Below are 13,932 nucleotides of genomic sequence, written 5' to 3' on the forward strand. Positions count from 1 at the left end.
AAGTTGTTTTGAAGGATACAGTCTCTCTCCTTTTGGTTAGAAATGCCCACCCCACCCCCCCACCCCTTTTGGGGTGCATGACCCCCCCCTGTACACGCAAATGCATACACAAATATGCATGTATACAAGCACCCACACACACACTCCCCTTATTAACCATGTTTTTCTAGTCCTCTTTAATCTACCGCAAACACATTTCCCACAGTGATGTCGTCAAAGCTTGATACTTGTCTGAACCAAATTGAGCAACACTCAGTATAATGGTGACAAAGGCACGGTAGTTCTTTCATTAACACATGCTGGGCTATGGTGGAGAAACACTGCACAACACACAGTGCATTCATAAAGTATTCAGACCCCTTCCCTTTTTCCACATTTTGTTATGTTGCAGCCTTATTGTAAAATTGATTAAATAAAAAAAAATCTCATCAATCTACACACAATACCTCATAATAAAATAAAAAACAGAAATACCTTATTTACAGTATTCAGACCCTTTGCTATGAGACTCGAAATTGAGATCAGGTGCATCCTGTTTCCATTGATCATCCTTGAGATGTTTCTAAAACTTGATTGGAGTCAGCCTGTGGTAAATTCAATCGATTGGACATGATTTGGAAAGACACATACCCATCTATAAAAGGTCCCACAGTTTACAGTGCATGTCAGAGCAGAAACCATGCCATGTGTCACACCGTGATCTGTTTCACCTGTCTTAGTGATTGTCTCCACCTACCTCCAGGTGCCACCCATTTTCCCCATTATTCCCAGGGTATTTATTCCTGTGTTCTCTGTTTGTCTGTTGCCAGTTCATCTTGTCTTGTCAAGTCAACCAGCATGTTTTTCCGTGCTCCTGCTTTTTCCAAGTCTCTGTTTTCTAGTCCTCCTGGTTCTGACCTGTTCTGCTTGCCCTGACACTGAGCCCGCCTGCCTGACCATTCAGCCTGCCCTGACCTCGAGCCTGCCTGCCACTCTGCACCTCCTGGACTCTGACCTGGTTTATGATCTTTTGCCTGTCCACGACCTGTCTCTTGCCTGCCCCTTGTTTTATAATAAATATCAGAGACTCGAACCATCTACCTCCCGTGTCTGCATCTGGGTCTCGCCCTGTATCGTTATACCGTGAGGTCGAAGGAATTGTTCGTAGAACTCTGGGACAGGATTGTGTCAAGGCACAGATCTGGGGCAGGGTACCAAGAACACAGTGGCCTCCATCATTCTTAAATGGAGGAAGTTTGGAACCACCAAGACTCTTCCTAGAGCTGGCTGTCTGGCAAAACTGAAAAATTTGGGGAGAAGAGCCTTTGTCAGGGAGGTGACCAAGAACCCGATGGTCACTCTGACAGAGATCCAGAGTTCCTCTGTGGAGAAGGTCATCCATCTCTGCAGCATTCCACCAATCAGGCCTTTATGGTAGACTGACCAGACTGAAGCCACTCCTCAGTAAAAGGGGCATGACAAAAGAGAGCCTGTAATGCGCCTTCCTCTTTTGGACGTTAAACAAGGCGACACTCCATCTTAACTCTTCCTCCACATTTACCGGATTGGTTGAATAGTGCAGAAAAAAACCTCCCTGACAGTTCTTTTTTAAATTCTGGTCAAGACCAGTATGTAGGGGATATAGTTTCAGGCATTTTTTTGGTTGTTGTATTTTTCACCTTTCTTTAACCAGGTAGGCTAGTTGAGAACAAGTTCTTATTTACAACTGCGACGTGGTCAAGATAAAGCAAAGCAGTGCGACACAAACAACAACACAGAGTTACACATGGAATAAACAAGCCTACAGTCAATAACACAATAGAAAAAATAAAGTCTATATACAGTGTGTGCAAATGGCGTGAGGAGGTAAGGAAATAAATAGGCCATAGTAGCAAGTAATTACAATTTAGCAAATTAACACTGGAGTGATAGATGTGCAGGTGATGATGTACAAGTAGAAATACTGATGTGCAAAAGAGCAGAAAAGTAAATAAAAACAATATGGGGATGCGGTAGGTAGATTGGATGGACTATTTACACATGGGCTATGTACAGCTTGAGCGATCGGTTAGCTGCTCGGATAGCTGATGTTTAAAGTTAGTGAGGGAAATATAAGTCTCCAGCTTCAACGATTTTTGCAATTCGTTCCAGTCATTGTCAGCAGAGATCTGGAAGGAAAGGCTGCCAAAGGAGGTGTTGGCTTTGCGTGGCTTTGGCTTTGCGTGATACGGGTACGTTTTGTTATCATGACCAGTGGGCTGAGATAAGGCAGAGCTTTACCTAGCAAAGACTTATAGATGACCGGAACCAGTGGGTCTGGCGACGAATATGTAGCGAGGGCCAGCCAACTAGAGCATACAGGTCGTAGTGGTGGGTGGTATATGGGGCATTGGTGACAAAACAGATGGCACTGTGATAGACTGCATCCAGTTTGCTGAGTAGAGTGTTGGAGTGTATTTTAAGTGTATTTTGTAAAAGACATCTCCGAAGTCCAGGATCGGTAGGATAGTCAGTTTTACGAGGGTAAAACGGCGTGAGTGAAGGATGCTTTGTTGCGAAATAGAAAGACTAATTTTGGATTGGAGATGCGTAATATGAGTCTGGAAGGAGAGTTTACAGTCTAGCCAGACATCTAAGTATTTGTAGTTGTCCACATATTCTAAGTCAGAACCGTCCAAAGTAGTGATGCTAGTCAGGCGGGCGAGTGCGGGCTATCGAACGGTTGAAAAGCATGCATTCAGTTTTACTAGTGTTTAAGAGCAGTTGGAGGCCACGGAAGGAGTGTTGTATGGCATTGAAGCTTGTTTGGAGGTTTGCTTACACAGTGTCCAAAGAATGGCCAGATGCATACAGAATGATGTTGTCTGCATAGAGGTGGATCAGGGAATCACCCGCAGCAAGAGCGAAAACAGCAGAGGTGTATTTGGAGGGCAAGTTGGTCAGGATAATATCTATGAGGGTGCCCATGTTTATGGATTTAGGGTTGTACCTGGTGGGTTCCTTGATAATTTGTGTGAGATTGAGGGAAAATATCTTAGATTGCAGGACATCCGGGGTGTTAAGCATACCCCAGTTTAGGTCACCTAACAGAACGAACTCTGAAGATAGTTGAGGGGCAATCAATTCACATATGGTGTCCAGGGCACAGCTGGGAGCGGATGGGGGTCTATAATAGATGGCAACAGTTAAGACTTGTTTCTGGAGAGTTAAGTTAAGACTTGTTTCTGGAGAGATTAATTTTGGAAATTAGAAGCTTGAATTCTTTGGGCATAGACCTGGAAAGTATGACAGAACTTTGCAGGCTATCTCTGCAGTAGATTGAAAGTCCTCCCCCTTTGGCAGTTCTGTCTTGACGGAAAATGTTGTAGCTGGGGATGGACATTCCATTAATTTTAAAATGGGAAAGAGATTGAAGATAAATTGAAATGTATACAAAAAAATACAAAAAATAGAAAATGTACAGGGGAGAACGACAAACCACGTCTGCACTGCTACGCCATCTTGGGTGGAACGCTTGCTACGTTAGGTTAGCCGAGTCTGGCCACAAGTAGTGTCTATCTATTAAGCTGTCCGTGGTGCGGAAATGTTCTACCCTCAAATTGTTTACCAAAGTTACACCAGTAATGTTGGGGTACTGACCAAAAGTATGAGCTGAAATGCACTGTTCCAATTATTGTAGAAGTGTTAGGGTTAACTAAACAACAAAATAAGCTTTTCTTCTGTAACTGCAGAACAAGGGTGGCAGGTAGCCTAGCGGTTAGGAGGCCAGTAACCGAAAGGTTGCTGGTTAAAATCCCAGAGCCGACTAGGCGAAAAATCTGTTGATGTGCCCTTGAGCGAGGTACTTAACCCTAATTGCTCCAGGGTCGCTGTCAATAATGGTCGATCCCTGGCTGTCACCCCACTCTCCGAGGCTGTCTCAGGTGGATTGGGATATCCAAATAACTCATTTCTAATGCACTTGTACATGTGTGAAATAGGACAAATGTAAGCACCCATCTGAGTATTATCTTAACATGATGAGAATGCTGCAAATCTGCCAGTCAATTTTACCTCCAGGACTGAAACACAGTCTGAGGTCAGTGGCCCCGCTGTCCATAACTATTAACTGTCCAATGTGCTGAAATTCTCTGCCCCTCAAATTGTGAGCCATAGCTACAACAGATACACCAGCAATGTTAGGATTAACTTCACTAAACATTCAAAACAGGATTTACTTTTACAGCGATTTTAAAAATATCCTTTTGTTGTCCATCTCCATCTGATGTGCATATTGAATTTGTACAGCTTGTTCCGTGGTAGTGACATTTGCTAAGCTTGTCCCTTGATGTCCCTGTGCAAAGACATGAATGTTCAGACCTGGATCTGAAAGGTCACATCATATTGATTCATGGCAGAAGACATCAGCCCCATTATTTAATGGGCAGCACAGCAGGAGACTGCCCAAATGTTGGAATCATGCTTAGCATTGATGCAGGCTGATCAAGTCACATGGTGACCATACAGTATCTTGATTCACTTGATAGTCTAAGAATGTTTCCATTTGGTTGTTGTATCTAAAGTAATTACTCAGGAATGTGTTTGTAATACATATGTAATCTTTCTTGACTTTATCACTTTGTAAATTCACAGTTGCTCATGTTTGTTTAGTTGAAGTTAAAGCTGAAGTCTATAGCTTGATGTTGATTACATTTTGCTTTCATGCATAGGCCTAAAGGATATAACTCGTAATATTTCCCCTGCCTCCATCCTGTTCCACTTGGTCTCGACCAGAACAGAGGAGTAGGTGTGTGTGGGTGAGTTTGTGACTGAGGCGTGTTCAGAGTGTGTAGCCCAGTCGATGCCCTCGGCGTCCCTTGATGTGGAGGTCAGTTAGACGCGCACTGTTGCAGACAGACAAAAACATATTGCAGTTGACTATAACAGCCTTGGGTTTATACAGAGTACACCATTTGAAGACCAATTCTATTCAATGTGAGCTATTCGAAAGCACCTTCTTCTTAACGCGCTCTGTGAGGGGCGTATTTTGAGACGAAGGGAGGTTGCGCATTGAACGCAGCGTCGTAAACTATTTCGCTATCCAGCCCCAGTCAAAGGTTTGTGGATTTTATTTTTTCGTTTGCACACCCGCTCAAATCCACTTTTCAACTGTGCGCCTTTTTGGTTAACACAATTTTAACTCTAACAGACAGGTGAACATGGGTTTATTTATTTTGGACAAGCGCGGAAAGGTGAAGGATAACGCCATATGTCTATTGTAACGGATAATAATAACGGACATTTGGACTTGATGGCCAAAGAGCCTTGACAACTGTTGATGGTTACGGTTGTGTTTGTTCTTCGATGAATTTTCACAATGACAGGTGACCAGCTGTTGAATCTCCGAGGAAAACTCTCCTCATTTTCTCTCTGGCTATCTCTGCTCTCTATCCCCGCAGCCTCCGACTCTATTTCACCAGAGTTTCTATCCTGAACCTGTTTGTTATTTTACACGATAAACATTACGATGGATAATGAGGAATGTGTCATTTGTTACATAATAAAACAATGCGGCGAGTTCCCAGCACCTGTTGAACAGTGACAAGCCTACATTATGGCCTGCCGGAGCGGCTGCTGTTGTGGCTTCGGTCCCTTCAACGAGGATAACGCCAGGTTCCTAATGTTAGCGGTGTTTATAATCCTCTACCTCCTCTGCGGTGCCGCTGTCTTTTCAGCACTGGAACAGCCGATGGAAGCAGAGGCGAAGGACCGCTGGGCGCAGCGTTTTGAACAGTTTAGCCAAAAGAATAATCTGAGCAAGAAGGAGCTGGACAACTTCTTGAGGAACTACGAGGAGGCGAACTTGGCCGGGATTCGCGTGGACACTATCAGACCTCGGTGGGATTTTACCGGCGCGTTCTACTTCGTGGGGACTGTGGTCTCGACCATAGGTGATATTTTATGTAGTTAATAGATTCTCTCATTATCACATATGACACATCATATCCAACACCATGAATCAAAGCTGAAAGCAGTAGATAATATATTTTATATTTAACTTACTTGGGACAAAATTGCTGTTCATATTTTTTGGCACTCCAAAACTTGTAGTTTTTAGGTGTAATTTTAAAAGGAAATTAGGCTATAGGATTTATTTTCAATAATTCCACAACTAGAACAATCACAGCCAACTAAAGGATGCTTCAATATGCATGCCTATCAAGTTTTAATTAGTCTTATTGTGTGTCATGTAATTGGTTTCAATATGAAACCCTGTTAAATTAGTGCCGCCTGGAGTGCCAATTACTAGGAAACTCCAGCAACTCTCTGTCTCTCCCTCTCTGTCTGAATGATATGAGACTGTGTTGGCAAACAAAAGCCTGGTGAAGAGGGGATGTTTATGGCTCACAAGCCAATCTTATCTCTGATCTTTTGTAGCTAAGCCACACAGCTAAAAGCCTTAATGCCTCTAGATTACTTTATTACATGTCAAGAAAGAAAATAAATGGATTTGGAGGAACTTAGCTAATGCATTTGTATTCAGTACAGATATACTAAATACATACTTCTTGTACTTAGATAAGGGGACAAAAGGAAGCCCTACTTTTTTTCTTTGGTGGTGGGGGGGGGGGGGGGGCAGCCAGTGAATGGAAGTAAATGGAGAGATCCCGTTTCACCTCTGACTGCTCATTGTTAAATGCAGTGTGAAATGGAACATGGTCATCATGGAGCAGAGAGAGCATGTAGTCAAGGGCTGGAATGGATGGACTCATCATGAGATTCATCACAGCTGGGCTCACACTGTCCATCAGATAAGAGCTGTGTGTGTGTGTGTGTGTGTGTGTGTGTGTGTGTGTGTGTGTGTGTGTGTGTGTGTGTGAGTGAGATTCTGTGGGGCCTCCATTGGTCTGAAAGTAGGCATTCCTAGTGTAGTATAAAGGGGTGGGGCGAGAATGAGAAAAGACGTGATAAAGGATGGTAAAGAGGGAGGAGGAGAGAGGGAAGTAAGAAAGGTATAGAGGAAGAGAAGTAAAAAGGGAGGGTTAAGTGTGTGAGAGAGAAGTCAATTAGAGAGAATTATGAAGGGAGAGCGATGAGGGGATGTCTAGAAAGAGAGAAGGCGAAGAATCAAGAATAATATTATTCTTGTCACCATTAACAACCCTGTAGGGGAGTGAGTGAGTGGCTGAGGAGGCATTGTGCATGTGACTGAATGGTGCTTCACTCCACTCAGGGCAGAGGGAGGGAGGGTGTGCTTGTTAACAACCAATTAACCGTCAGCATTGACCAAACTGAGCTTACTTACTGTAGAGATGCTAAAACGCGCACACAATCCAAAAGCCAGAGCAAGGCTGTCGTGTTTGTGTGTTTGTGTGCGTGCTTGACACTTCTATTTGGGGCCTGTCTTGTGTGAGCGTTGCTTCAACTTATGTGCTTTTCCACCTGTCTGGGAAAGCTGACAGTGTACATTATTCTCAGGCTGACTGATTTAGGATTGTGAATAAACAGGATTTGAAATAAAACAAAAAATCATACTGCATTGTTCAGTGTGATTCAGTATTGAATTGTCACACTGTTGTTTTCTAATGGTAATGATTCTACTATCTGTCCAATCATGGTGTAGTTAGTAATAAATTCAAGCAAAAACATAATTACTAGTTTTGACCTGTACTGTTTTCTTTATAATAACATATCCCTCCATCTTCATGTTCCCCAGGGTTTGGAATGACGACGCCAGCGACCATCAGTGGTAAGATCTTCCTCATCTTCTACGGCCTGATCGGCTGTGCCTCGACCATCTTGTTCTTCAACCTCTTCCTAGAGCGCGTCATCACCGTCATCGCCTTCGTCCTCAAGTCCTGCCACGAGCGTCGCCACCTTCGCAAGGCCGTGCTTCCGCAAAATGGCCGCCGACGCCTCTCCGAGGGCAGCGGAAGAGGCGGCAGGGGAGAGGGGCTGGCTGGGTGGAAGCCCTCGGTGTACTGTGTGATGTTGATCCTGGGCGCCGCCGCCATCTTGGTATCCTGCTGTGCCTCGGCCATGTACTCTGCTGTAGAAGGCTGGGGCTACCTGGATTCTCTGTACTACTGCTTCGTAGCGTTCAGCACCATTGGGTTTGGGGACATGGTGAGCAGCCAGATGTTTGCGTACGACGAGGGGAATGAGAGCCAGACAGCGTACCGGGTGGGTAACTTCCTGTTTATTCTGACAGGAGTTTGCTGTATCTACTCCCTGTTCAACGTCATCTCCATCGTCATCAAACAGGTATATGCTCATAATACTTCAGCTCTTATTGCCTTTGGTTTAACCGGGTAAGTCATTGAGGAAAAAAAACTCTTTGACAATAATGACCTGATAATGGCCTGCATCATCATCAACCCGGTGGGATTGTTGTTATTGTTACTGTATTCATCTTGCTCATTTTATTAAGTAAAGTAGTGACTTTGGGTGTTTTGAAAAGCACTTGTGAATCAAAGTTATTATTGTAGCCATTCATTTTGGAATCGTAAAAAAAAAAATTGCATTCAGAAAAATGTCATGTAAGCTTAGTCTCTAAGACTTTTATTATAGCATCGCCATTGATCATTTCTGTTGGGACTTTGAGGTGCTGAACTGGCTGCTGAGAAGGCTGGAGGTGCCATGTCGCTGCCCAGGGAGGGGGCGCCACCAACCGCACCCCAGACACCCCCGCAGGAACGTGGTAGTGCCCGGACACCTAAGGGCCAGGCGGGACCTGTCCATCGAGACGGACGCGGTGAACGACAGCGAGGCGGACGGACGGAGGATGTCTGGAGAGATGATCTCCATGAAAGACTTCTTGGCTGCCAATAAGGTGAGGAGAAGACATGAACATGTATGTGTCCACTACTTACAGTTTACGGCTGTTCCCAGATCAGACTTTGTGCGGATGTGAAATACTTGAGGCGTGTTCACATATACCTATCGGATCCAGATCCTGCAGTGTTTGGTACCCTGATCCTTTATATCCGGCCAGTTAATTGCATAAGTGAAGTGCAAACAAATCGTGGTTCCTGCCCGTGTGGTCGTTCCAGGAAACGTTGATGCTGTATCATTAGATTTATTTTTACTGCTATATTGCTGTACCCAGCACTTGTTCTACATTTATTTGGTCATGAATTAGTTTCTCTCCATTCATCAGGTGAACCTGGCCATCATGCAGAAGCAGCTGTCAGAGATGGCTAATGGTCACCCTCGCCAGTCAAGCTCCAGCTCCCGCCACAATGGCTTCTCCGGAGGGGTGGGCGCCCTGGGCATCATGAACAACCGCCTGGCAGAGACCAGCGTGGATAGATAGGCCTACACCTACGTATACATATAAGTCAGACTGATTGACTGGCCAGAGAGACAGTCACAAGAAATCAGGACTTCCTCTAAAAATGCATTGGTTTTAATTGAACAAATAGAGAAATGTACAATACCCAACTCAATTCCAGGAGAATAATTGACCCCATGGACTAAAGCCTGGCCAGACCACATCAGTTCAGAATATGTCACGTACACCCCGCACATCCAATCAAGCTGCGAAGGGAAAGGAAGTGCATTGGCATTCAGTGTGCAGGAAGTTTGCCGTTTCATAACTGTAGGGACAATGAAATACAATACGTCTGCCCTACTTAATCAAGCTGTCCATCACAGGAGAATAATTGACCTGAAGTACCAACCTATACCGCAACGAGGTTCCACTGTAAGAGAACTCTGCCTGCCGCCACCCATTCTTCTCTGATGCATGCTGGTTCATCAGGCAGTGTCTATGTGCGTGCGTACATGAGTGTGTTGGTGTGCACGTGTCTCCTTCACCCACATCTGGATCACAACCAACTGTAGCTACTGCTGGAATCTGGTGGTTAGTTACTGAGGCAGTTTCCATGGTGACACTACAGAATACAGAAAGCTACCCAAAGACATTGTAGCTGAGTGGTTTCAAACTACCCTATGGTATTCTTCATATCACTAGCGAATAACAGCTAGCCAACAAACTGCTCATCACCACGACTACAAACACCCTATACTGTCATCTTGATCAAGAAGACCCACCGCTCGCCTGCTTTTCAGAGAAAACACCTAGAGGGGAAGTAGCCTTCTGAGAAAAATACTGAATTTCCACTATGTGTAAGAAACCGCAACCGATCTATAAGGGGAGACAGCCTTATGAAAAGGCAGGCAAGACTTTTAGAGACAGGGTTTCTGTTTGCCACATTCAGCTGTCTAAATATCATGCTTCTGTCTGAGTGGTTATGGCTACAGACTTGTTATGTTCATCAGCTGTAATGGGTTTTCCATTGCACTGCCGCCTCTAACTTGTTATCTGTTATGTTTGAGACATAGTGCAATGGACAATAACACCCAGCACAGCACTGCGCCATTACATACTAATGGATATCTATTTATTCTATCCAAAATGAAAAACAGAATTCTATTCTTTCGAGATTCCAATTTAGAGCGTATTATCAGAGGGCTGTTATCTTGCTGTTTCACCACACTATGTGGAAGCACCATAAGGCAGCAGCATACGGACTCTAACAATGAAGTATCACTCTTTTGTCCATATCTATCTGGACCTGGCCAGCATGCTCATATTAATGCCATGAAAAACAAGTCTCTCTCTAAGGTTATTTCAGGGCCTTTTTTCTCATTCTTTCCACGACAGAGGTGTTATGTTCTCGTTCTATTCTGAAACTGGAATGAGAGAAAGAGAGAGACAAGTGAGAAAGGGATCTGTAAGAAAACAAAATGGCCGGTTGGGTGAAAGAGAAAACGGAGAAGTAGAAATGGACAGATCTGTGAAAAGGAGAGCCAGTTTTGGGGGAAAGAAAGCAGTAATGAGCAGAGAGAGAGAGAGAGAGAGAGAGAGAGAGAGAAGAGCAGAACTGTTCAGATCACAGTCTACATTATGGATTGGGTTGGAGCAGGGGCGACATACGCCTCTTCACACGCCTTGTTGAACGCACCGAAGAAGATGCTCAAATTATACATGGTGCTAGTGAGACAGACTCCTACAGATTTACATCACAGCGAGCTTTCGTGCTGAATGTCTCAATACCCAGCTAGTTATTCCGAAAAGCCGTAGAGAAAAGAAAAAGCCAATTTATCATGTCTTCCCTGTTACCTCTAATAACGCACTACAGTGGAGAAGCAGTATAACAGGTGTGGCGGTCTGAATACAGCATAGCCCACAGTATGAGTCAGCAAATTAATGTGACCTAATATTTTTGTACCAAATGGTGATCTAATTTCATGTCACGATTTGAAACAGTGGTACAGTATATTATTGAGAAAATGATACAACTCTGCTACTTATTGTCACTAGCAGATTGTTTTTGCTACTTTGTAATTTCATCCATTTTGAAACAACCAATGTATCATTGGGTGACTATACTGTTGACAAAGAAATTACAACTAACTGTAGAGTACTGGCAAGAATATGACAGAAAAAATATGGATAAGCCTGAAATTATCTTGTTTGGTGGTCTTGTTTGTATGTTGTCCCGTTGGGACTAACTTTATCACAGAGAGAACAGTAGTTGGCTAGCCTCTACCAGGCTTTCACCAACAGGAGCGAGACCTGGGAGCCGAGGCTAGTAGTTGGCTACTGTCCCTCAGGAGGGAGGCAGAGAGAGGGTGAGGGAGCCTCTTCACCGCTGCCTAGCAAACAGGAGGTGTGAGAAGAGATGGTGACTCACTGCGTTATTCAAAGCTCCTGTCAAATCACATGTAGTCACAATAGCTCTTTGTGGAGTTCCTAGCTGGAGTTGAGTGTTAAGTGGCTGCCCACTCACTATTCCCTTTATGCCCATTCCCAAGAACACTGCCGCCACACTGGATAAACACATATAGCTAACATAAATACAGATGACTTGAGATATGACGAAATAGAGATGAGGTGTTGAAAAGCTAGAGACTGGAGATTTTCTTCCTATTGGGGCCATGGGGTTGTGAAACTAATGTCCCTGCACGTGTAACAACAAGAATGTTAAAAGGTGCTGACATGCTAGAGCTAGATAGGCTATTTTGAGTCTGGTGTGGTTAATTCTTGTCCGGGGTAAACAGTCTTACAAAGGCTCTTGAATTAGACCAGACAGATGCACATGAGGTGATGACGGGCGTAGAAAGACTGGCTTATTCATTCGATTAGTAAAACCTCAGTCATTATGTGAATAGGAGTAAATTGCTGCAACAATAAGTATATCAATCACAATCCCATTATGAAGCATGTGCGAATGAGGGTGAGCGCAGAGAGCTGAGAGAAAAGGTGGGAGTTGTGCATTATCTCAATGGCTTATGAGAGCTCCCATGCGGCTATTGGGTAGAAGTGAATTAGGATACAGTATGATTAACATACTGTTTCTGTGAGTCATCATCATAATTCAATGCATAAGCCTAGTCGAGTAAATAAAGTCACATCCGGCTTTCACTCCAAATCAAGGCCTGGCAAAGAAGCAAAAGAATAATCAGATATTCCGCTTCTAAACATTTAATCCACTTTTTTGTTACAGTATGTGCCAAGAGGAAGTCATAAATCGGTATAATAGATTGGGGGGGTCAAAGCCAAAGAACATGAAGTTGATCAATCCCAATCGAGAGAGGAGCTGATTTTTTGTTTATGACAGTAAAACATTCTTATGGCTATAACATTTGTTAGCGCCTTCAATTCTTGCACATTTGATCATAAAAATGTACATTTCAACACCGAACTGCTAAACTTGGAACCAATCAGAACTCCTGTACATACCCCTTGTGATCAATGCAGCCAATGGCCTGCTCCTAAGATGTAAACAGAGCCTGGTGAAAACTCAAGCTGCTGTCTGTCTGTGTGTGATGAACTCCCAAAGACTGAAAAAGATAAATATGTTTTCGAGTGCACTTGAAATATGCAGCATGCAATATGAATTGTCTTGATCGTACGAAGACGCAACTCCGTTGACCATTTTACCAATTTATTGAAAGTTAGCCAATGTTAGTTTGACTAGCCTAGCCAGCTACTGTAAACGTCAATGTGCCTGCTCAGGATTCTAGTGTTTCATTAGCTGTCTCTCTGTCAGTGAATTACATTTTTCGAACCATGTTTTGTCATGATTATTTGTCTCATTTCAAGTAACTAGCAGCAGGCCTAAAGAAACATTACATCTTATACCTTGCAAACCCAAATAAAAGCATGTACGTAGATAGATGTGTGTGTCATGTATGCTAGAATGGAGTTTTAAAAATGACAGCCGCACATGAATATTAGCCAACACAGCATATCCTACACATATAGTATAGCTTGCAATACAATCTTCTCTTAAAAACAGCTAGGCACAATGTACTGTATACTATATGCAAGATGACCACAGTTTGATTTCTAAACCATATAGGTGCCCTATACCTAAGCGTAAAGCAAGATACAGGTCTTCCCCAAGTTGCGCCTGCTCTCCCTGATCTGAAGAAACATCACAAGTCCACTTCAGGTTACCTTCACTGACTCAACAGAACCCACCATATTTTCCACAAAACCTGAGTCCACCCATGGATCAGCCAAAAAGCATGGATCCACCCTCTTAAAAAAAAAATATCACTCCCACTGGACCAAATGTATCTCTATCATAACAATATCCATCGATGCAAAGCTCGGGCTTCGAGCTCCTCACCACACCTTCCACCTCTTCCATTTCACCTCCAGAACTCAAACTGGCATCCAGATCACTCTAAACTTGACACCAATCTTCCTTGACATACCCTCTGCCTTGTTATTACTGGCTTCAATAGATTACACCTGTCTCTCTCAGTCTTTTCAACCTCACCTCATCTCCCAATCATTCTTCCTTAACCAATTACCAACTCTGAGAATATTCCACTTTTCCAAGTTTAAATCTCTTTCTTGCCTCCTCAAGAGACAAATACTCAACCTGTACACAACATCAACCTAGTCATCCACTATCCCCAGGTCCTTTTAGCTATTCAAACTCTATGAGACTC

General features: G+C 43.6%; 1 protein-coding gene across 1 annotated transcript; it reads left to right on the forward strand.

Annotated features, from left to right (window-relative positions):
* The first annotated feature begins 4,806 nt into the window (after nt 1–4,806).
* Nucleotides 4,807–13,143, forward strand: LOC110529765 (potassium channel subfamily K member 13). The gene is made up of 4 exons (XM_021612277.2): nt 4,807–5,909; nt 7,676–8,223; nt 8,564–8,791; nt 9,119–13,143. Exons 1-4 carry the CDS (start codon nt 5,573–5,575, stop codon nt 9,272–9,274), a joined length of 1,269 nt encoding a protein of 422 aa, XP_021467952.1. The 5' UTR covers nt 4,807–5,572; the 3' UTR covers nt 9,275–13,143.
* The last annotated feature ends 789 nt before the right edge of the window (nt 13,144–13,932 follow it).

This window comes from Oncorhynchus mykiss, chromosome 8 (genome assembly GCF_013265735.2).
Source record: "Oncorhynchus mykiss isolate Arlee chromosome 8, USDA_OmykA_1.1, whole genome shotgun sequence".
Taxonomy (NCBI): domain Eukaryota; kingdom Metazoa; phylum Chordata; class Actinopteri; order Salmoniformes; family Salmonidae; genus Oncorhynchus; species Oncorhynchus mykiss.

Coding starts and splice junctions, on each gene's coding strand:
- LOC110529765 (XM_021612277.2), top strand. CDS start 5,573: ATGGCCTGCCGGAGCGGCTGCTGTTGTGGCTTCGGTCCCTTCAACGAG. Junction 5,910..7,675: donor GACTGTGGTCTCGACCATAG/GTGATATTTTAT, acceptor CATGTTCCCCAG/GGTTTGGAATGACGACGCCA. Junction 8,224..8,563: donor TCTCCATCGTCATCAAACAG/GTATATGCTCAT, acceptor TGGGACTTTGAG/GTGCTGAACTGGCTGCTGAG.